Consider the following 24,105-nt stretch of genomic DNA (forward strand, 5'->3'; position numbering starts at 1 on the left):
TCAGTATCTGCTTCTGCCAGTTAGCTCCCTTGACCTTTCCCAGTCTGCACCTTGTTATTATATGATGTTTCATGTTTGTAAAGAGAAGAAACATCAGCTGTTCGAAGCTGACAGAACATAATTTACATTTGGCCTTCATTACAACTACAGTAAGCATCATTGAGACCAAATGTAAAAGCCAGATTGGTGAAGGTTATGAAAAATTCAGGTGGCAAGCATTTTTCCTTTTATCTGACAGTTATTATTAAGAAGCCATATGTCAACCTACAACACATAAAATTTAAGCATAAGAGACAGCATTAGAATTCTGCATTATGAATACAGTGTCTTCCTCCTACAGATGGGCTACTTATTACATATAGGACTGAACAGGTTAGGTGCTTTTTTGGAGGCCTGCAAGTGTTTAGGATTTTGACTGAGCAATTTCTGTACTCATGACAAAAGCCATCTTGAATCATTTCACTCCTGGATACAGTACCTCAGAAGCCATCCTTCTGACTAGGCAGTTCCATTTTGAGACAATGCTGATTGCAGATCCCTCTCAGAAATATCACAGACACCACTAGAGAGTAAGTACAACCATGGCATCTGGAGTAGGCAGGGTACCCAGGTAATTAAAGCCTCATCTATTTCCAATCCCTATTAATCAGTAAGCCAACTACATTTGCCTGTCTTCCTTTTACAAAATGGATAGCCAAAACATCTGACTCCAAAACAGCATAAGAGCCATGACAGGTTCTAAACTGAAAATATTGAATTACCTCACACAAACAAAAATTTAGAAGCAGTCCATGAAAAAAGGGAAGCTCTTAGGGTGGGATTTTCAAAAGCACTCGAAGTTTGCCTCCCCCAGTTCCCACCACACTCAATGGTGAAACGCCCATTGCCTTCAGCAGGAGCAGTGTTCGGCCAAAGCTGTGTATTGTTTTTTTTTTAAATCTCATTCTTAAAATGTTAACAGTGTCAAAGACTTCAACCATCAGCCAGAAATCTGTCACAATCTAAAACATACTCACTTCTTTCATCCACAGCAATTTAGGTGGCTGCATTTCTACAGACATCACTCCCCCAACATAGCTCAAAACACTGTGTTGAGTTCCATTGATTCTGTCCACTTGACTGGCTGCACGATGGTCCATCCAGAGAATGATGTTTCTTTTACATTCTCCTTACCAAAAATAAAAACAAAGACAGACAAATATTTTAGTCTTGGTTAAATCCTTCCTTAATATTATACGTTCCCAGGTGCCAAGCAACTTGGCAATGTCACTTAAGAGCATAGAATTTGAGTACCGCTCTCTGAAATAACATCAGGTGATATTCATTTAGGATGAACTCTTGGCTCCACTGAAGCCAATTTTCAGTCATGCTGAGAAACCACAACCCAAATTGAAGCAACTGGGAGCAACGGGATTCAGGACCTCTGGAAAATCAGCCTGTAATATAGGACCTTTCACCCCAAGAACCCAAATCACATGACAAAGTGTATTATTTTATTTATTTACATATAAAAATATACAAAGATGCCTACATTCCCTAACGTTATTAAAATCCCAGCAACATTAAAGTAGTCATTTTACAAGAACTCATATTTAGAATTCAAAATGACCCTGACAAATTAGAGAATTGGTCTGAAAGCAACAAGATGAAATTCAATAAAGACACAAGTGCAAAGTACTTCATTTAGGAAAGGAAACTCAAATGCATAACTACAAAATGGTGAATAGCATGCAGATATTTGTATTGCTGAAAAGGATCTGGGAGTTATAGTGGATCATAAATGAAATATGAGTCAACAATGTGATGCAGCCGCGAAAAAGGCTAATCGCATTCTGGTTTTTATTAGTAGGAGTGTCATATGTGAGCCACGGGGGGTAACTGTCCCACTGTACTCAGCATGGGTCAGTCCTCAGATGGAGTACTCGGTCTCATTCTGGATGCCACATGTTAGGAAAGTTGTGGACAAATAAGAGAGAGAGTGCAGAAAAGAGCAAAAACATGATAAAAGGTTTAGAAAACCTGACCTATGAGGAAAGGTTACAAAAATTGAGCATGTTAGTCTTGAGAAAAGAAAAGCTGATAGTAGTCTTCAAATCTGTTGAGAGAGGTTATAAAGAAGACTGTGATAATTGTTCTCCATATCCACTGAAGGTAGGACAAGTAGTATCGAGCTTAATCTGCAGCAAGGGAGATTTAGGTTAGATGTTAAGAAAGTCTTTCCAACCATAAGGATAGTTAAAGACTGCAATAGGCTTCCAACTGAGATTGCAGAATCCCAGTCATTAGAGATTTATAAGAACAGGTTAGACAAACACTTGTCAGGGATGGTTCAAGTATACTCTTTCCTGCCTTAGTGCTGGGGGCTGGGCTAGATGAGATCCCTTCCAGCCCTACATTTCTATGATTTTATAACTCAGCTAGACACCTACAGGAGACTCTTTCCCAATGCTTCACTATTGGGAGAAGGCTGCTCAAAAAAAAAAAAGAGATAATTTGCTGAAATGCATTCACTTTGGAGATGGACAGTAATACCCGTGGCAAGACTACAAACACTTTAGAACAAGAAGTGAAGAATACCTTATCTAAATCAACCTACTGAGGGCACATTAGATAAGCAAAAGGTAATAATCCAACACTCCCAGCTTCTATCTGTTGCTGATACCATTATATGTTCAGGTGCGTGGCCACTGATCTGTACTTGATCCCCAAAGTGCAATCTAAGGAGAGCCACAAATGTGATGCACCTTAATATTCCTGACATAAATTCAAATGAATGTTAAAACTGTGAGACTGGCTAAAAAATTCACTGGAGCCCCACAGGCAGGTACGAACATTAGAGAATTCCATGAATTATATACTTTTTATTTGAGGACAAAATTGTGTACAGTCACAAAATCTATTTTGGTTTTGCCCCCGCTCCTGGAAACTCAAAGTGGGAATCAAATTTGAGTTAGGGATGGCCAAAAAAGAGCTGAGATACAGGTTGGAACAGCCACAAATGATCTGGGACACCCACACCCACACCCACCCCTAGGCTAAAATTTAGCAGCAGAGATTTTAGGGCAAAGGAGCTATTTTGACAAAGGTAAAAGGGATGACTAATAGGTCTTAGAGTAGAAAGGGCTATTGTGGATGTGACTATACTTATTGATTGATGCACATATTAAATCTTAATTAAGAATTCACAAACTACCTTCATTACCCCGATCAGCTTGTGCTGATTCTTCTGAAACAATTTATTCAGAAATGAGTGGAAAATTAAAATTCTAAAAAGCATTGTGCTGACCGTTAACTCTGGTGGCACAGGGGCTCAACATACTACTTTGCTAATCTAACAGGCACTTTACTCCTAAAATGTTTGACATTGAATTAGCCAGAAATAGTATCTCAGAGTCACAAGTGCAGAAGATGCCCAGGGAAATCCTTCTGCTTCCTCCACCACCGTGGCGGGCCCCTACAGTGATTCCTAACCTAAACAGCTAAAATGTGCTAGTACCACATTATTCAGTTCTCCTTGAAAGCCATCATTTACGTGTATTTAAAAATCAGTGGTAAGTTCAGTTGCGGGGGAGGGGGGTGGGGAGGGGAACTTGTTTAGAACAAAGAAGTTGTTTAGAACCTAGCTTTCTCTTAGAGGTGAGCTGTGTGAATACTATATCAGGATGCCTGATATTTATCCAAACCCTAAGGGTATGTTTAAATAGCAACAAGACTCCCGTGGCTGGCCCGTGCTTGCCAACTTGGGCTCGGGCTTCGGGGCTGTTTCATTGCTATGTAGGCTTCTGGGCTGGCTCCTGAGCTCTAGGGAATCCTGCAGCGAGGGAAGGAACCAGAGCCCTGGAACTAGCCAGAGCCAAGAAGTCTACATGCAATGAAAGAGCCCCCCAGCCCGAACCCTGTGAGCCCAAGTCAGCTGGCACAGGCCAGCTGTGAGTTTTTCTTTGCTGTCTAGGCATACCCAAAGTGGGTTCTGATCTCAGTTTGTATCTGGCATTACAACTGAAATGATTACAATCTAGAGAGAACTAATGTTCTTAAGAGATCTGTGTAACTCAAGGGGGCTTCTCATGTAGACCCATGTCTACAGGATTCGGCCCTTACACAGGACATTATGGTAAAATTCTGGCTCCACTAAAGGCCGTAGAAAAATACCTATGCCAAACTTGGTTTCTGTGATGAGGTCTTACCTTCATAATTAACTGCCAAGGGCTGAAACTGCTTATCCACAACAACAAGTGAACACGTAGCATCAAAACCGAGCCCTCGAATCCAGGCAACATCTACTCCTTGGATGACTTTCTGTGAACATACACAAGAAGTTCTTAGATACAAATATGCCCAGATGCACGCACATGCTAATGCTTTACAGACAAGAGGTTATAAACTGGAATTATAAACAGTGATGAGTCAAGCTCAAAAGCTTCTGAGATTCAGTTTGCTTAAGCACCTAAAAATCTGGATGCTAACCCAAAATGTATACAAATTATGCAAGCCTCTTTGGTCTGAAAAATTGGGAGTCGGTCTCATGAAAACCTCTCTTGCAGGCTCTCAGTCCAGGTTCTTACAGTCCTGGTTGGAAGCAGGACCCATAGGGATGCACAAAAAGGGAAAATAGTGGGAAACATGTTATGTTAATTTTATCTTCTTTCTGAAAGGTTTGGGTTCACTGGGTGTGCAGCTCAGGCATACATTTGGGGGTTAGTATTTCATCTAACCCAGGACCTCTAAAGCTCTGATTCTCTGCACCACTTCTGGGTCAAAACATGTCAAGGAGTTTTTGTTTTTAACTTCACTTAGCATCTTATCACAATTAAATATCCTAGCAGAAGATTGCCTGTAAAATTGGTCTTAAGTGTATACTAGGACTAATATCACTGCTCTGCACATCACCTTCAAAAGGCTACCCAGCAGAGATAGGCCTCAGTTAAAACCCTGGAACTCACTGATCCCAGACCTTATGGAAGCTCTGAACTTTGTGGCTTGCTTGTGGTATTGCAAAGAGAGAAAAGAAAAAAAGGCACCCAAACTGATTAACTTGCAAGTGAGGTTGCTAAGCCTCCTAGGAGGTAATTATGGGTATATCTACATAGAAATTAAACACCTTCGGCTGGCCCGGCTCAGCTGACTTGGGCTCACAAGGCTCGGGCTGTGAAGCAGTAAGACTGCTGTGTGGACGTTGGGGCTCAGACTCTGGGACGACGCAGCGGGGGAGGATCTCAGACCCCAGGCTCTAACCCTAGCCTGAACATCCACACAGCAATTTTACAAGCCCACAGCCCTAGGCCGGGTCAGCTGACCTGGATCAGCTGTGGGTGTTGAAATGCTGTGTAGATATACACAAAGTGATACATGGCTACTGTTTGGTGACAATAATCCCCCCCACACACACACACTGTTTAGTTAGCACTGTTTTGAGAAATATTTTCTTCAGAGCTGTTTGGTAGTAAGGAATCACACCCACTCCCCTTTAAACGGGACCTGCAAGGTCTTTAGTACTACGAGAAGATATTTTAGGGGTAAAAAGATGCCCGAGGGCAACAGCAAAGCAATTTATAAAGACAGAGAAAATTAAACAGGCAGAGTAAAAGGGCTGCTTTGCTTATCCAGCTAGTCACTCTTCCCTCTCCCCCTCCATCTTATTCATATCAGGGCATTTGCTGCAGAGCCAGGCTCATTAATGTTTGAAAAGGCTGATCAATAACAAGAGAATGGTGAACTGTCCATCTGCAAATTACCAGGCATCTTATGAATATTTAAAGAGCCAACCTCGGAACACAGAGCAGCCTAAGATTGTGGCATTTTTAAGAAGGACAAAAGTGCCTTTTTACATTCACTGCCAATCAAGGTCACCGTACACTTTTACTAAGGGGATGTATAAATTAAGATTCCTGTCCAATAGATACAAGAGAAGAGAGGTAGAGGTGATCCCTTATATATTCAGTATAGCAAGGTTTATTTCAGTTTCACAATATGTAAACCAATGACCCGTATGCCAGTATTTTTGTCCCCGTATTTCTTCACATTTGTATTATAGTCGTGCCCAGAGCCCTCAGTCAGGATCAGGAGCTCACTGTACTAAGCACCTTCCCTGCCCAAAAGAGCTTACAGTGTCTCAGCTCTCCCTCGACAGCTGAATAATGAGCCCCCTTTTTGACCCCAGTGCAGTCCAGTTGCTCACCATCAAGTCAATTGTACATGCCAGTAGGTTTTGAGCATCCTTGACTGCCAAAAGGGAGGATGGTCTTGTGTATAAGGGAGAGACAAGGGGGGTGAGGTAATATCTTGTATTGGACCAGCTTCTGTTGGTGAAAGACACAAGCTTTCAAGCTCCACAGGACCTAAAGAAGGGCTCTGTGAAGCCTGGAAGTTTGTCTTTCACCAACAGAGTCCAATAAAAGATCTTACCATGTCGACCTTGTCTCTCTCATATCCTGGGACCAACACGGCTACAACAACACTGCAAACAATTGTGGATAAGGCTCCGACCAATGAATCAGGAAATCTGGGACTGGATCCTATGCTCACTGAAGTCAGTGATGAAGCTCCACTGATCTTAATACCCTGGCTTCTATTTCCAATTGTTTCACAGATTCATTTGTGACCTTGGATAAGTCATGTGACCTCTCTGGTCCTCCAGTTCCCCACCTGTAAAATGAGGATAGTATCTGAGAGGCTATATCATCTGTATCTAAAAAGTACTTTGGTACAAAAAAATTTTTTTATTATCAATCAACCGTACTGTATAGTAGAGCATGCACAACTGAATGGGAGGTGGAAGGCACTGACTGCTAGCCTGCGTCCCATTATAGAAGTTAAGTACTGCCTGAAGCATACATTCCTTCCATTTTTTTAGTCCCCTACATATACCTTTGTGACTGTGCAACAAGCAGCCCAGATGTCATCCGAGGATTGCTCATAGTGGTCTGGTTTGGGTTCCCAAATTTGGATTGACTGATCCGCATGTGCCACTATTGTCCCAAATTGGTCTACCAAAGCTGCACGAACACTTGCTGTTCCAACATCAATCCCAACATAGTAATTTACTGGATCCTGCTTCTCACTCTGCATTTTAAATAAGCCTGTAAAAGCACAACAAGTAAAAAAAATCTGGTTTGAAACGCATTAGCATTTTACCTATAAATAATTATGGTGATGATGTTGATAGTGATGATGAAAAGTTGTACCACATAAAACAAAGTGCAGATCCTATGTAGCCATTTTGATTGTTTGGTATTAGAGAAGAACAATTTTTGCAAGTCTTCACTATAATTTTTAAATTAATTGTTTCTTCTGTCCTCCTATGGCTTGTGTTCTTTTTCTGCAAACATTCCTGTACTTGAGCTTTAGTGACATAAATGTTTCTGGAAAGCAAACATCAAATTTGCAAAAAAGATTATGCATGATAGAAATGTGACCATTCATCCAGTCAAGATGAGAGAATTGCAAATAATAGTTGAAACTAAATGGTTTAAAGGTTCAGATAGGCACCTAAAAGTCCAGCTGCCTTTATGAATAATAAATCACACCAGAGAAACCTGCACAATTAGACTGAAACTTTCATTTTGCAGAAATCAAAAACTACTAGTCAATCATAATCTCTGGGCACATGTGAAGTCACTATAAAATACCAAAGAATTATACACACACCCCAAAAAGAAAATCAGCTCAAAAAATTCTCTCCAGATGTCAAACAAAACAGTTCACACAAGTTACTAGCCATATTTTAACAATCATGATTTTGTTCTTTGTTCATTTTTTTACATTTTCCCCACAACGACATGTCTTGCCTGCGATTCCAGCTCTTATTCATCCAGCTCCACCCCCTTTTACAAATGCCTCACCATTATTTATTAATTTTGATTATTAGACTGATAAAAACGCTCCTACTCAACAGCTCCAGCTACTCTGCTGTCACTTAAGTGGGGAGAGGGATAGCTCAGTGGTTTGAGCATTAGCCTGCTAAAACTAGGATTGTGAGTTCAATCCTTGAGGGGGCCATTTAGGGATCTGGGGCAAAAATTGGGGATTGGTCCTGCTTTGAGCAGGGGATTCGACTAGATGTCCTCCTGAGGTCCCTTCTAACCCTGATATTCTATGATTCTAAGTACACTGCCAGTTTTATAAACATAGACAGACAGACCCCTTAAGAACAATCCAGCCACAAAGTACCAGCCCAATCCACCTGAGATCCTTCACCATTATATCCCTACTCTCCCCAAATGCCCACAGAAACAGATCAACTTTGCAATGTGCCCAAAAAGTCAACAGATCAAGTGATCTTGCAATGTGGGGAAAGCAACCTTAAAAAGTCCTGGTTCCCTCCTGGAGGTCACTCTACCAGAAGCTTCATCTTTTCTCACATCAAGGGGATTCCAGTTTGACCACCTCTGCTAACTCAGATGGGGCAGTATGGCACAAAGAGAGAGGCAATCTGCAGGTCCCAGGCATTTAGGGTTATATCAGTTAAAATCAACTTCTTAAAATCTATCCAGAAGCAAAGTGGAATCCAGCATAGATGACTGGTTTTATTTGCTCTCAATAAAATTCTTTGCTTACCAAGGCCCTAGAGTCAATGGAAGTAGAATCATACACTAAGTCTCGATTCTGCAAAGACCTGCACGTGCTCAACTTTAAGCACGTGAGTAGCCCCCATGGACTCAGCAGGACTACTCAAATGTTTAAAATTAAGTGTATGTATAACTCTTTGGAGGAATAGGACTTCAGTGGCCAGGTGCCTTCTGAACCAGTTCCAAAAAAACAGTGACATACTGAAAACGTTGAGAGCCCTCTCCTTTAAGACCAAAACGGGATCTAATTTGGATATAGATAGAGCCCTTTTTAATGTTTTTAATAAAGTAAATACTAACGGAAACTGCGTGATGATGGGAGACTTTAACTTCCCAGATATAGACTGGAGGACCAGTGCTAGTAATAATAATAGGGCTCAGATTTTCCTAGATGCGATAGCTGATGGATTCCTTCATCAAGTAGTTGCTGAACCGACTAGAGGGGATGCCATTTTAGATTTAATTTTGGTGAGTAGCGAAGACCTCATAGAAGAAATGGTTGTAGGGGATAATCTTGGCTCAAGTGATCATGAGCTAATTCAGTTCAAACTGAACAGAAGGATTAACAAAAATAAAGCTGCAACTAGAGTTTTTGATTTCAAAAAGGCTAACTTTCAAAAATTAAGGAAATTAGTTAGGGAAGTGGATTGGACTGAAGAACTTATGGATCTAAAGGTAGAGGAGGCCTGGGATTACTTAAATCAAAGCTACAGAAGCTATCGGAAGCCTGTATCCCAAGAAAGGGGAAAAAATTCATAGGAAGAAGTTGTAGACCAAGTTGGATGAGCAAGCATCTTAGAGAGGTGATTAAGAAGAAGCAGAAAGCATACAGGGAGTGGAAGATGGGAGGGATCAGCAAGGAAAGCTACCTAATTGAGGTCAGAACATGTAGGGATAAAGTGAGACAGGCTAAAAGTTGAGTAGAGTTGGACCTTGCAAAGGGAATTAAAACCAATAGTAAAAGGTTCTATAGCCATATAAATAAGAAGAAAACTAAGAAAGAAGAAGTGGGGCCACTAAATACTGAGGATGGAGTAGAGGTTAAAGATCATCTAGGCATGGCCCAATATCTAAACAAATACTTTGCCTCAGTCTTTAATAAGGCTAAAGAGGATCTTAGGGATAATGGTAGCATGACAAATGGGAATGAGGATATGGAGGTAGATATTACCATATCTGAGGTAGAAGCAAAACTCAAACAGCTTAATGGGACTAAATCGGGGGGCCCAGATAATCTTCATCCAAGAATATTAAAGGAATTGGCACCTGAAATTGCAAGCCCATTAGCAAGAATTTTTAATGAATCTGTAAACTCAGGAGTTGTACCGAATGATTGGAGAATTGCTAATATAGTTCCTATTTTTAAGAAAGGAAAAAAAAAGTGATCCGGGTAACTACAGGCCAGTTAGTTTGACATCTGTAGTATGCAAGGTCCTGGAAAAAATTTTGAAGGAGAAATTAGTTAAGGACATTGAAGTCAATGGTAAATGGGACAAAATACAACATGGTTTTACAAAAGGTAGATCGTGCCAAACCAACCTGATCTCCTTTTTTGAAAAAGTAACAGATTTTTTAGATAAAGGAAATGCAGTGGATCTAATTTACCTAGATTTCAGTAAGGCGTTTGATACCGTGCCACATGGGGAATTATTAGTTAAATTGGAGAAGATGGGGATCAATATGAACATCAAAAGGTGGATAAGGAATTGGTTAAAGGGGAGACTGCAACGGGTCCTACTGAAAGGTGAACTGTCAGGTTGGAGGGAGGTTACCAGTGGAGTTCCTCAGGGATCGGTTTTGGGACCAATCTTATTTCATCTTTTTATTACTGACCTTGGCACAAAAAGTGGGAGTGTGCTAATAAAGTTTGCAGATGATACAAAGCTGGGATATATTGCCAATTCAGAGAAGGATCGGGATAGTATACAGGAGGATCTGGATGACCTTGTAAACTGGAGTAATAGTAATAGGATGAAATTTAATAGTGAGAAGTGTAAGGTTATGCATTTAGGGATTAATAACAAGAATTTTAGTTATAAGTTGGGGACGCATCAATTAGAAGTAACGGAAGAGGAGAAGGACCTTGGAGTATTGGTTGATCATAGGATGACTATGAGCTGCCAATGTGATATGGCTGTGAAAAAAGCTAATGCGGTTTTGGGATGCATCAGGAGAGGCATTTCCAGTAGGGATAAGGAGGTTTTAGTACCATTATACAAGGCACTGGTGAGACCTCACCTAGAATACTGTGTGCAGTTCTGGTCTCCCATGTTTAAAAAGGATGAATTCAAACTGGAGCAGGTACAGAGAAGGGCTCCTAGGATGATCCGAGGAATAGAAAACTTGTCTTATGAAAGGAGACTTAAAGAGCTTGGCTTGTTTAGCCTAACTAAAAGAAGGTTGAGGGGAGATATGATTGCTCTCTATAAATATATCAGAGGGATAAATACAGGAGAGGGAGAGGAATTATTTCAGCTCAGCACCAATGTGCATACAAGAACAAATGGGTATAAACTGGCCACCAGGAAGTTTAGACTTGAAATCAGACGAAGGTTTTTAACCATCAGAGGAGTGAAGTTTTGGAATAGCCTTCCAAGGGAAGCAGTGGGGGCAAAAGATCTATCTGGTTTTAAGATTCTACTTGATAAGTTTATGGAGGAGATGGTATGATGGGATAATGGGATTTTGGTAAGTAATTGATCTTTAAATATTCAGGGTAAATAGGCCTAATCCCCTGAGATGGGATATTAGATGGATGGGATCTGAGTTACCCAGGAAGAATTTTCTGTAGTATCTGGCTGGTGAATCTTGCCCATATGCTCAGGGTTTAGCTGATTGCCATATTTGGGGTCGGGAAGGAATTGGAGATGCCCTGGAGGTTTTTCGCCTTCCTCTGTAGCATGGGGCATGGGTGACTTGAGGGAGGCTTCTCTGTTCCTTGAAGTCTTTAAACCATGATTTAAGGACTTCAGTAGCTCAGACATAGGTGAGGTTTTTCGTAGGAGTGGGTGGGTGAGATTCTGTGGCCTGCGCTGTGCAGGAGTCGGACTAGATGATCAGAGTGGTCCCTTCTGACCTTAGTATCTATGAATCTACAACAGCCTACTGGATGTTTATGACATTCCAGGATGCAATCCAGACCACTGAGAGGTTATATCACCCCTGTCCTGCAAACTCAGGTGTTCCCAACACTTTGCTGCTGTAGCTCCCACCTGGGCTGCTCACAAACAGCCTGCCTGCATCCTGGTAACACCCTGAATGTGTTGGTGCCAAGTTGCAAGTTTCCTCTCAATTTCAGATAGTTTTATATTTAGGTAGGAGTTTACCTACAAATCTCACCACTTCTTCTCTGACCTTCTTTTGTGACCTTCTAAGTAGGAGTTACATCATGGGATACCTCTACAATAACCCAAGAGTTTTGGATCTGCCATTACCAGCAACTTAAGAACATTCAACATTGCCCAATCAGGAATTTCTTGATTAGAAACTCCCGGGGTGGAGGAGTGCGGGGGGAAGGTCACAGGATCCTGAGTCCGGTGACAGGGTACTAGTGAGATGTTCAAAAGCCCAGATGTGGGTGGGGTGGACAGCCAATAAGTAGGGCCCTACCAAATTCACGGCCATGGAAAACACATCATGGACTGTGAAATCTGGTCTCCCAACATGAAATCTGGTCTTTTGTGTGTTTTTACCTTATACGATATAGATTTTGCAGGGGAGACCAGTGTTTCTCAAATTTGAGGTCCTGACCCAAAAGGGAGTTGCAGGGGGGTCGTAAGGTTATTTTAAGGAGGTTGCGGCATTTCCACCCTTACTTCTGTGCTGCCTTCGGACCTGGGCGGCCAGAGAGTGGTGGTTGCTGGCCGGGCGCCCAGCTCTGAAGACAGTGCCCCGCCAGCAGCAGTGCAGAAGTAAGGGTGGCAATACCATACCATGACTCCAATAATTATTACTACATCTATACCAGTTTGGAGATGCCCATTACAACAATCTGCAACTTATTTCTTGACTGTTGATTGGATTGTTAGGCATCATCTGCAAAAGATAATGTTCCCATTGTAATTTCACACTGGCTTTCCTAAAACAAAGTTTAGAAAGTTGGCTGCAAATGTTGATAACTACTTGTTAGAAATATCACTAACTATACTGTTCTTGATATTATCTCATGCATTTCCCTCTGTTCCTCTTTATTTTGGCACTGCCTCTGACTGCTGACTCATTTTAAAAAAAGAAAGAACCATGAGAAAAGTAACTAACTGGATTTCATTTTTTAAATAGAAAAATGGTGTTTTAAGGTCTTTCACAGAATATGGAAATCAAAAAGAATACTTTACACAGAAAGCAAGCGAGAGAGAGAGAGAGAGAGTGTACTACTTCTAATTTTTTATTCCTCTTCCATATATGGCAGCCTTGATTTTAGATCCTTAATGTTTTTTTGCTACACAGAGGGTAACTTTAACAGATGTTAGAGAATTAAGCTATATTGTACATCGCTACTCAGCATTTAAAATTATGGCTTTGCAATGGATTCTCACCACAAGCATTTGAAAACTGGAACTCAGTCAACCCATATAATGTTTACTTTCCTTTTTCCCTTACTAAGCAACAAGGGCAATGTGCGTACGTGTGGCCATGTGAACAACAGATTATTTATGTACCTATACTGTATATATTACAGTCTATGAACAAACACTATTTGATTTCTGCAATTTGATTGACAGACACCAAGAGTAAGTCAATTAGCAGACTCCTGAAAGACAAATTCCTCATCTCTTTTTACTAGTCTCTCTCTGAGTAATGACTCTTGATTGAACTTTTAGAAGCAGTAACTTAATATTTTACAATAAAAATAAACTAACGTTAAACATTAACCTTTTTTTCAAACCTATCACTTGCAACAAGGTCATTCTGAGCCACTGAGCTTGTTCAAAGGCCGTCTCTGCAACATGATCTAGTGCACCTACAGGTCATCTGGATCCACAAGAAAACACTGTTATCTCTTCATCACAAATGTCACTGACTGGGCTCTCTGGTGAACAGAGAGGTTGATAGAAATCCCTGCAAAACTAAAACCTGAACAGAGAGGTTGGTAGAAAGGATTTGGCCCACGTGTTTGATCATAAATTTAAAGAGAGAGCACATGTTCAATTTTGTTTACAAAATAATCCCTTGGACACAGAAAGGATTCTGAACTAGGACTCACAACACTAGATCCAAGTAAGTTTAGAGCCAGAGGTGGATCCCAACCCAAACTTCATGGCTTGGAACCTGAAATGGAAGTTCTCTATGTAATTTATGCAACAAATACTTTCTTCCCTCTTTTCTATTAATCAGGTTGCTATTGTAGAATTGTTGCAGTAAATATGATTCTGACCAGGATGGACTGATTTAAACCAAAGCAATTTATTTCATCTATTTTGATCATGATTTAAATTGGCAAGCAGAAAACCTTGCCTCGATTTTACTCATGTTTTGCATTTGTACTTTTTAGTTATTTGGCTAAAGAAAGGTTGATTGTCATTGGTTGGTAACCATTAACACATGCTGATTTGCAACAAAATATAGCCTTCATCGGGTGCATCCGATGAAGTGAGCTGTAGCTCACGCAAGTTTATGCTCAAATAAATTTGTTAGTCTCTAAAGTGCCACAAGTCCTCCTTTTCTTTTTGCGGATACAGACTAACACGGCTGCTACTCTGAAACCTGTCACTAAATTTGATGTTTCTTTTTGCTACCCAGGAATATATAATGTATCTATATATGTTTATTTATTATATAGCTTAATTTACTTTATTCAGATTTTTTATTTTTACATTTTGTATTACATTAGAAAATGATAAATGATTCATTTCTTATTTATTAGATTATTAATTTTTTACTTGTAATTTGTGTCAAGCTCTATTTGGATGGAAATTCAAATCAATTAAAATGCACAAAAACAGAATTTTACATTTGTTTTTAATCAGTTAAATAAAAATACCTTAAATGTGCTCAATACATAGGGGAAAAAGTTTATCAAAATATTTTGTATTTAAAACTAACTGATTTATTAAACAAGGGAAATATTAGTTATAGCTAGTAAATTGAACTGATTGTTTCTGGACATCATGTCCTTCAAGATTTTTCAACTCGTCCTCTGATAGCTAGTTTTTATTCATTGATTGGAAGAGGAACACAAGCTTTCCTGCTTTTTCAACTGCCAAGTGGTTTCTTATTTTTGAATAAACTAGTTATTGAACTGAACTAACTGAATAAACCGAAATGAAGAAAATATTCTCTCTCCATCTGCAGAAGAGGCTACTGCTGTCCAAAGCTGGTTTAGCTCTTCAACAAGCTCTGGTTCAAGGCCTTTAGCCAGTGACTTCCACCAGTTCAGTGGTCTGACTTTCTTTAAAAGGTGGCAGCAAACATGTGCTGCTTATTATTGTTTTGTATTTAATTTAAATGACAACTCTATTATAAGTAGTTTAGATCTGAACATGATTGTCAATTTAATTTGAAGGTTTATTTTAACAAATAAATCTGTATTTAATTTAATTTTTTTTAGAAAAACCTCATGTAAAATAAAAGTCCAATTTTTGTATTTAAAAAAAATCAATTTTATCCACCCTGATTCTGAGGAAAACAGAGTAAGTGTGAGCAGGATACAGCAGAAAAAACACGGATACAGTCAGCAAGGTCTTTTCCTCAGCAATAATGTTAATAATAAGAAGCAAAATAAAATAACGGAAGCTGAAAAGGAAACAAAACTCCTCATCTTGGTATTCAACCCACTGCTATGAATCCTGGCGGTAGAGCCTAGCTTTCCCCACAGGCCATTCGACTCACTGTTTCTCACACACCCAATTTGCAGTTCTTTGCTTGAGCACATGTGCAAGGAGGGAGAAGCTGAGCTGGATTAACCCCTGGTTCACTCTGAGCGGAGGATGCCTCTGCCCCTTGTGGCACAAGAACATAGAGGTATTTAGCCCCCATCCTGCAATGGGCTCCAAGTAAGCAGCTTTCTGCTGCTCTGTGGAACGGCCTCAACTTCAATGGAGCTCTGCCCACGCAGAATTCAAGCCTTTGATTTTTTAATGTTATTATTTGGACTTTGCAAACAGAAAAACAGGAACACCAGATATGAGGGGAAAAGGAGCTACCAAACTCACATCCTTTCAGAGTAATAAGGCACCAATCGCCTCCTCCTTCATGAGTCGCAGGAGGGACAGGACAGCTTTTGAAACAAGTACTTATGATCAAAGGGCTGCAGCATATGATAAATATTTATAAGCTCTATTAAATAATAGAAATAATAGTCTATATAAATATTATACAAAATGTGCATGCTGAAAACCACAGACTTCCCAGTTTATCCTTAAACAAATGTGCTAGTTTTCCCACATAGGCAGTAAAAAAAAACAAACAAACCAAAAAAAAAACTAACTGCCCTCTGCAAAAACATTTCATTCAAGAAAAAGAAAATCCTGAACATGGTTTGTTTAAATTTAAAAGGAATGACTGAGAAACCAGGCAAATATTTCATTACAATGAAGTATTGAGCTCTGTTTGTCTTACCTTACTTTATGGTTATCAAACTGCCTTGAGTTAAAGCTATAGTACCAGGAGACACTACACCCACACACAGCAGACCGGTGCTCAGCAGAATTATTTATCAGCTGTAAGTACAGATTTTGTGGTATCGTATACTTAAACTCAGGGAATTACAAAGGATTGACACTTTTTTTTTTAAACTTTGATCTTTGGAACTTTGCAGGCTGCCCGGGCCAACAGATCATGTGTAAATAGCATGGTTTTGGTAGTGCAGCTGTTCTTTTTCTAGGGATTCCAGGGGGAAAGATTAGCAAATTAGGCTTTATAATCTTAATATGAAAATTGCTAAACCGTACGTTAAACAAAATTTGCGTGCCAATGTCACAGTCTTTATGAAAGGGAGATAAAATGGAAGGGGTATCTTTGACAACACCGTGCCTGGCAGAAAGTTCAACACTATCTTGGCCTTTTAATGATACAAAAAGCAAACAAAACAATTTATGGTGGCAGTGTAATCAAGATCTCTTCTTAAAGGCAAAGTACTCCAGTCCTCTTTCCAGGACAGCATAAAAGTCACCTATGGGGTAGGGGAAGGGTAAACCACAGAACACTAGTGTTGTTTTCTCACAATGTGACCCTCTAATACTCTGAATGCCCATGGCAGCGCTATCATCCTATCAACAATGGCTTACTTCCCACTTAGGCGGTGCCAAAAGAAAGATTACATGCACAATAGCTCTGTGGTTCTGGAGTTTGTATGCATGCTAACAATAAAAACAACTGGAACAGATAACATACTGACTCTAAGGTTGCTATTTATCACTGTATTGTTAATTTTTTAAAATAAAATCTTCCTCCTTGACCCAACTTTTTTCTTTCATTAATAAATACTTATCCATGTGAAAAGCTCCATTGGCGTGCCATGAACTTTACAAGGATAGGGAAACTGAGGCACAAAGAGGGAGAGTGATTTGCTCAAGACCAGTGGCACAGTTGCATATAACATAACATAAGAATGGCCCTACTGGGTCAGACCAAAAGTCCATTAATCCCAGTATCCTGTCTTCCGACAGTGGCCAGTTCCAGATGCCCCAGAGGGAATGAACAGAACAGGTAATCATCAAGTGATCCATCCCCTGTCGCTCATTCTCAGCTTCTGGTAAACAGAGGCTAGGGACACCATTCCTGCCCATCCTGGCTAATAACCATTGATGGACACATCCTTCATAATTTATCTAGTTCTTTTTTGAACCCTGTTATGGTCTTGGCCTTCACAACATTCTCTGGAAACAGGTTGACTGTGTGCTGTGTAAAGAAATACTTCCTTTTATTTGTTTTAAACCTGCTGCTCATTAATTTCATTTGGTGACCCCCTAGTTCTTGTGTTATGAGAAATAGTGAACAATACTTCCTTATCTATTTCCTCTACACTGGTCATGATTTTATAGACCTCAATCATATCTCCCCTTAGCCGTCTCTTTTCTAAGCTGAAAAGTCCCAGTTTTATTAATCTCTCCTCACACAGAAGCCATTCCATACCCCTAATCATTTTTGTTGCCCTTTTCTGAACCTTTTCCAATTCCAATACATCTTTTTTGAAATGGGGCGATCACATCTACACACAGTATTCAAGATGTGGGCATACTGTGGATTTATATAGATGCAACATGATATTTTCTGTCCTATTATCCCTTTCTTAATTATTTCCAGCATTCTGTTCGCTTTTTTGACTGCCACTGCATATTGACTGGATGTTTTCAGAGATCTATCCACAATGACTCCAAGATCTCTTTCTGGAGTGGTAACAGCTAATTTAGACCCCATCGTTTTATATATATCGTTGGGATTATGCTTTCCAATGTGCATTACTTTGTATTTATCAACATTAAATTTCATCTGCCATTTTGTTTTCCAGTTTTGAGAGATCCTTTTGCAGCTCTTCGCAGTCTGCCTGGGTCTTAACTGGGTATAGGACCCAGGCCTCCGAACTCTCAGTACTCCTATTCTATCCACTAGACTGTGCTGCCTCAACATTTCTAATCTGACCACCAGGCATTAAAATATTTTCCTTCAATAAACTACACTGCAGGTCTGAAACCTAGTATGATCAGCCTCAACTTCTTATCCCATCCTTTCCTCCACACAAATAACCCTCCAAACTCCTCCTAACTGCTGATCTCCCAGGGCCTGCCCACCACATTTTCCTTCTCTAACTCCACAAGATGTAGTTGAGGATAGAACTGCATCAAATTCTTTTTATTCTTTCATGTCTATATTTTTTAATTTTTTAAGTACTTATAGAACAAACCTCTTATCTCACCTACACCGGTGTAAGTCTGGGGCCTCCTGATTTATACCAGAGTAAGTAAATGCAAAATTTGGCCCACAGAGCCATTCTGAAATAGATAACATCCAAGTAAATCAATTAAACAACAGAAAAGCAACATAGCTGCAAACAATGAAAAAGCACAAGAATTCCCAACACTGATCAAAGCTGACATTAAAAAAAAAAAAACACAATTAAGAAAACTATCAGGACAAGAGGGATCCTGTAATTGACTTTTTTCAGACTCCATTGGTTACAGAGAAATCTCACTCAAGCAGCTGAGAGATGTCGGCATGACAGATGTCAACAAAAATCAGACTCTGCCAAATGAACAATAAAGCTGCTAATATCTGAATAATTAAACCAATCTGTAGTGAAACAGAACGCTGATGCTCTCCTTCTTAGAGCTCTCCTCTTGAGTTTGCATGCAAAGAAAAGGCCCTTGATCAAATTATTAGAACAAGAGAGTCCTGGCCCATGACTAAGGCACTAGGCATTTCCACAATACAAATAATAATGATGAAAGGTGCAAATTTTGCCCTTCTTTTCTGTGCAGGGCTCAATCAGGAGCACACTCTGATCTCTACTAATCGATTTGCTACTTGCAACAATTCAATGATCAGTTCAGATGTACAAATCTCAGCCTATAAGGTGTCTCCAAACAGTTCACCTCAAAGATCTGCAATTTGTTGGTCATGAGCTGTGAATGGGCAGGAGGTAGTATTTCTGCTGCCTGACTGAAGACTTTTTATAAGCAAGGGAACAATAAATAATAACAATTAGACAGCTGGCAGGCAGGCAGAACAGCAACAGTGCCACCCACCAACCTCAACAGGTGGAAAACTTGATGGGGCCATTGGTGATGGGGCCACTGGTAAGGGTAGGAGAACACACACTGGGGCATGCAGAGGGAGTCCCTCCCTCCCCCCCACGAGTCTCCAGCCACTCATTGACCATTATGATGACGAAGGGAATTGAATGGTCCCTCACTCTCCCCTTTCATTAATTTAAACCCTAGCCTGGGTCAAGTGGAGTCTTCTTTTGTTCCATTTAAGCAGCCCCCTCCCCCGTACTGGTAGCTTCGGGGCTGTGTTTGCAGATGCTGAAGGTCTAACTGATCGTCCGTTTTGGAGTCAGGAAGGAATTTTTTCATCCTATAGGGGGCAAATTGGCATAGGCCTGGTAGGTTTGTTCACCTTCCTCACAGCATTCTGGAGGCAAAGTTGAGTTAAATAGGAATAGGATTTAGTAATTAATGGTAGTACTTGGTAAGGATATTAGTTCAGGACAACTTGTGCCGGTTTCCAGCACAGTTTAGTTCCCAGAACGAAAAGACCTGGAATTTTGTTGATGTGCGATGGGGGAGACATTGTGGCTTTTACAGGCCAAGGTCCCCCACTTTTGTACCTTCTGTCCCTTCTGTGGTGGGGGTGGGATAGCACTCAAAAAAGCAAGCTGAGCTCTGGGGGTACTTAAGGAGGGTCCACCCCAAGTTATAGGTTATATGGTAGGAGCCCTGTAACACCCGAATTGGAACTACTTAGAATGCCTGATATGTAAGAGTCTGGGTGGCAGGGTAGGTAACGCCCCTCCTCGTGTTCCATTTAATAAAGTTGTGGCCTGCTGCTTAAAATCCACCCCCTGTGTTTGTTCTCCTTGGCCACTGTGTCCAGATCAATGAGAGGAGTCAGGTGGGAAAGATGACCCTTTGCAGTGGCTGTCTGGCTAACCAGCCAGCTAGCATGTACAGCAGCCACAGTTCTGGTAGCTGGCCCAAGAGAGGAGCTACTGTTCTATCCCATATGCTCCCAGTGGAGAAGTGGTGTGCCCGTGAGAAATCGCAAGAATGAAGAGCTTGTGGGTGGTGTAGGAACTACAGAGCTGGCTAAGGATAGCTCTGGGAAAAGAGAGGGATTTGCAACCTTTGATCCCTGGGCAACAGCAGTGCCTTGAAACTAAAAGATGAAGACCAGAGAGAGGACACTTAAATGTTAGGGCTTTGAATGTGTATTGTATTGCTCTGGCCTGGTTTGCTCCATGTTTCCTGGTCCCTTCTCCATCACAATATGCCTGCTCCCCATCTCCATCCCCATCCCCCTCTCCCATGCAAGAAATAACACACTGGGCCTTGCCCTACCTCACTGGCCGCTGTGTAAAGTGCATCTCTTTACCTGTTCCCCTTTAACCTTAAGAACAGCAGGAAGCTGCTATCTAAGGAACTGCAGACAGGGGCCAGCAGGAAGAGAGAAGGCAAAGATCACTCCATGCCAGGACTCAGCCTTTGCTTAGGGAGGCTGTTGTAGCGTGGCTGGCAATCAAACCTTTTCTATGTGATATTACAGTGCGCTTGGAACCAAGATCAGAGATGTTGGTTTGACTGTTATTGTGTCAAAGAAGAAATGTTACAATCAGAATGTTCCATGAGACTTGTGTGACTAGCCAACAGGAGACAAGAAACCCTAAGTAACGCATAGATCCACGTGGGGCAGCCTACTGCTAATAAATACCAGTACTGAGAAGGGCCTTTCTTTGCAATCACTGTAACCTACTCTATGCAGTAGGAAGGATAAAACAATGTCAATGAGGCAGTTACAAGGTAGCCAGATTGCTGAATTTTAGTATGTGTTCATTGTTTTTATTCCCTTCTCTGTTATAATAGAAGTGAAAAAGAAGAAGAATCATAGGCTAAATTCATTCTTAGCATAACTCTGGTGGAAATAACTTAGTTACATCAGGGATGAATTTGCCCTATAAGTTTAATTACATCAGCAAATCATTATAAAATGATTTGCTCTGAGTTCACAATTCTATAAAATGCTAAAATATCAAAATTAGCATATTGGCTGAAATCCATTGTATTTCCCAGCAAGCTTCCACCACTTAAACAACATCTGAACGAATTGTCTATAATAACCCATGGCAGATACTGGAAAGCCCGGGCCAGTAATAGATGTAACACTTAAATCAATTTTTAAAGACATGCTGTAAACCATTTCTGTTAAGACACTTTCAGCCCAGGAGCAAGTATATTTCTGTAGTCAAATCCAAAGTTTACTATACAGTACTCATTCAGTCTTGCATTGTAATTGGAAAGAGTGACAGCCTTAAGTAATTTGTCATATTAAGATTAAACATTTATTTGGGTTGCCAGACAATCTGCAATTCTAAACACTCTGACCCTGAAGTTCCTGTCACAACTACTTAGGAAGAAGCAAGGTTGCACATTAGGCTAATTTAAGAGAAACACGTACTCAGAACATAAATCAAACAACAGGACACACTGTACATATGTAATGTGTCAGCATATCTCTCTCTGTATGCTAGAATCCCTAACAGTGATGGACGAACCGCAAATGCTTATCTGAACTGAATAAGGTTTTTTCCTTGTCTTCCCCCACTTCTCTATAAAGCCTGAGATTTCCCTCCTTAGTAATCCTCCAGCCTTCTGTGTGACAATCTCGCAAACACAAGTACAGCACCCAAAAGATATCAGTCACTTTCCCCTTTACAAGTTGCGTGCTCTGTGTCTTCCCATAGAGCAAAGAACACCTCAGATAGGAATGCCCAAAGCTTGTAAATTTGTACACCTCAGAGATTTTCAGAGACCTGCATGCAGCCTTCTCTTTCTCAGTGAGGAGCTGCAGGAGATGTGGGTCAGACCACTGGAGGTCTGCTTCCTCTTTTGAAGTCTTCAGAGAGGGAGACAGAACTGTTTGTGATCACCCTGGGTGCTCTCCCCACTTCAGCAGATGAAACCTGAGAGAAAAATTCTGGTACCACAAAGCCCAGAACAATCGTCAAGGGAGTTGGAGACAAAAGAATGAAAACACTGACTCCCCCCTCGTAACACTTAACCCTACAGAAAAATACCCCTAAAGATCAAAGACATAAACCTTACCCCAAGCAGAGTTTGGAGTCTGAAAAAGGAGAAGTGCCAGAAACTCCACGAGGGACTGCACTATTGCTATTAATTTCACACGGAAGGGCCTGCTTCTCTCTGCATTTCACACCTGGCTAATTTATGCAGCTCCCGGCAAAGCTTGCTGGCTTCTGAGAATCCTTTAAATTATTTGGCACCTATTTCTCCCATACAATGCATTGGAGCCTAGGTGCCTAACTTGGGGCTGAGAATTCCACTAGGCAACTGTGCATTGCAATGCTTAAATACCCTTGTGAATCTATACCCCAGATACTATGGTGATGGGCAGTAGTATACCACGCTAAGATAGAGGGCTCAAGTCGTAAAATGAGGATCCATAGTATAATCATTCTCTTCTTGTTCCATAAAGTTTCGGCGTGCTCAGAAATAGGTCAGAATCAGAACTCCAGCTCTAACACAGAGAAAACATAGGTCCAACGGTGGTAGGTTTGCAAGGAAGGAGCTGTTAAGAGGGATGAGGAAGCAAAGAGATTATGGAGAAATCACAAGGAGAGGAATGGATGAGGACCTGTCACTCATTTGGGGAAAGGATAGTTATTTGTCCAAAATGATCATAATTTTCTAAAAGATCATCTCTTCAAAACCATTCTGGCATTTTCCTCTCACCTGGTTGTAGCACAGGACAGAACATGGACAAGGACTGCAGAAGCAGCTGAGGCTCCGTATCCAAAGTCATGGTGTAGCTCTAGTTCCCTCTCCTTTGACCCTGTCAATAAATTTCTGCTCCAATTCTTAGATCCCCAAATAGTGGCAGCTGTCCAATAGAGGGGTACCCCCCAGGCTGTGGGAAAAGAGAAGGGCCATTTCCCAACACCCGAGAGTGTGTTCATGTAGGAGAGGAAACTAGTAAGTGCTAGAAAAACCCTTTTTAAAAATTATGTTTTAATACCATATTTTCCTAAATTAGAAGGATTGGTCTTACAAGACAGGGTGTGCAGGAGAATGGAAAATTGAAGTATGATGGAACAACTAACCTCCTTTAGGAGTCTGGGAGAAATTTTGAGTCCCAGTCCTTTCTAAGTTCTTCAGCAGGATGTCTCTCTCATCCCACTCCCTTATATTTTCTTTCTCCTAAACTGGCCACTGACTTCTCAGGTTAATTTTATTAAATAGCCTTCAGCTCCTACACCTATAACCAGGTGTCTCGGACTGTTTCCACTTTTCAGAAGAAAGAGAAAATCCCACTACAGCCAATATGCAAGCAGCATATCGTTGGGAGCTTCCCCAAAGATCAGGATGATCCACTAAAGCAAAACTGCAAAGAAGTGCATGTCTTTTGTGCATGTCTGCTGAAAACTGGCTGCCGCCATTTATACACCAGGAACAAGTTGAGGGTAACTTCAGTATGAAGCACGACTCTGATATCGGATTTGGTTAATAAAAATAATTATGAAGGTTAAAGACATGCTGAGCCGAATCCTGGAAGATGTGGAGCACCTCCTGAAGGGTTCCAAGCACTCTTGATTGTGACTAAAATCAATCAATGGGAGTTGAGGGCAGTCAATAAATCTCAGAATCAGGCCCACTGTCAATTAGCTTACGCCCAGTAAGGAGGCTGTGTTTTAAGAAAATGTCAAGAAAAACAATTTTTGGGGAACTGACAACCGGAATCATCTTGTACCATCTCACTAGGTGCCTGGACATCAGGATGCTGAAGCTGGCTAAGAACAAACCAGTTTAATTTTACTCTCCAACCTGAGTAACATACATACAAGAAATAAGCAGATCACACATACGAT

General features: G+C 40.7%; 1 protein-coding gene across 7 annotated transcripts in view; it reads right to left on the reverse strand.

Moving 5' to 3' along the window:
• FGGY (FGGY carbohydrate kinase domain containing) overlaps positions 1-24,105 on the reverse strand; it is a 414,960-nt gene that overhangs the window by 186,785 nt on the left and 204,070 nt on the right. For 6 of the 7 annotated variants that reach the window (XR_006273791.1, XM_043490943.1, XM_043490942.1 and 3 more), the window contains exons 2-4: positions 6,868-7,079; positions 4,188-4,299; positions 1,017-1,168 (exon numbers count right to left, since the gene is read on the reverse strand). Coding sequence is in view for 6 of the 7 variants with exons in the window: in XM_043490943.1 (XP_043346878.1) it covers positions 1,017-1,168; positions 4,188-4,299; positions 6,868-7,068 (465 nt within the window). In the remaining variant the exon portion in view is untranslated. The remainder of the gene's footprint in view (positions 1-1,016; positions 1,169-4,187; positions 4,300-6,867; positions 7,080-24,105) is intronic. The other variant, XM_043490946.1, reaches the window with a different exon arrangement.

This window comes from Dermochelys coriacea, chromosome 8 (genome assembly GCF_009764565.3).
Source record: "Dermochelys coriacea isolate rDerCor1 chromosome 8, rDerCor1.pri.v4, whole genome shotgun sequence".
Lineage (NCBI taxonomy): Eukaryota > Metazoa > Chordata > Testudines > Dermochelyidae > Dermochelys > Dermochelys coriacea.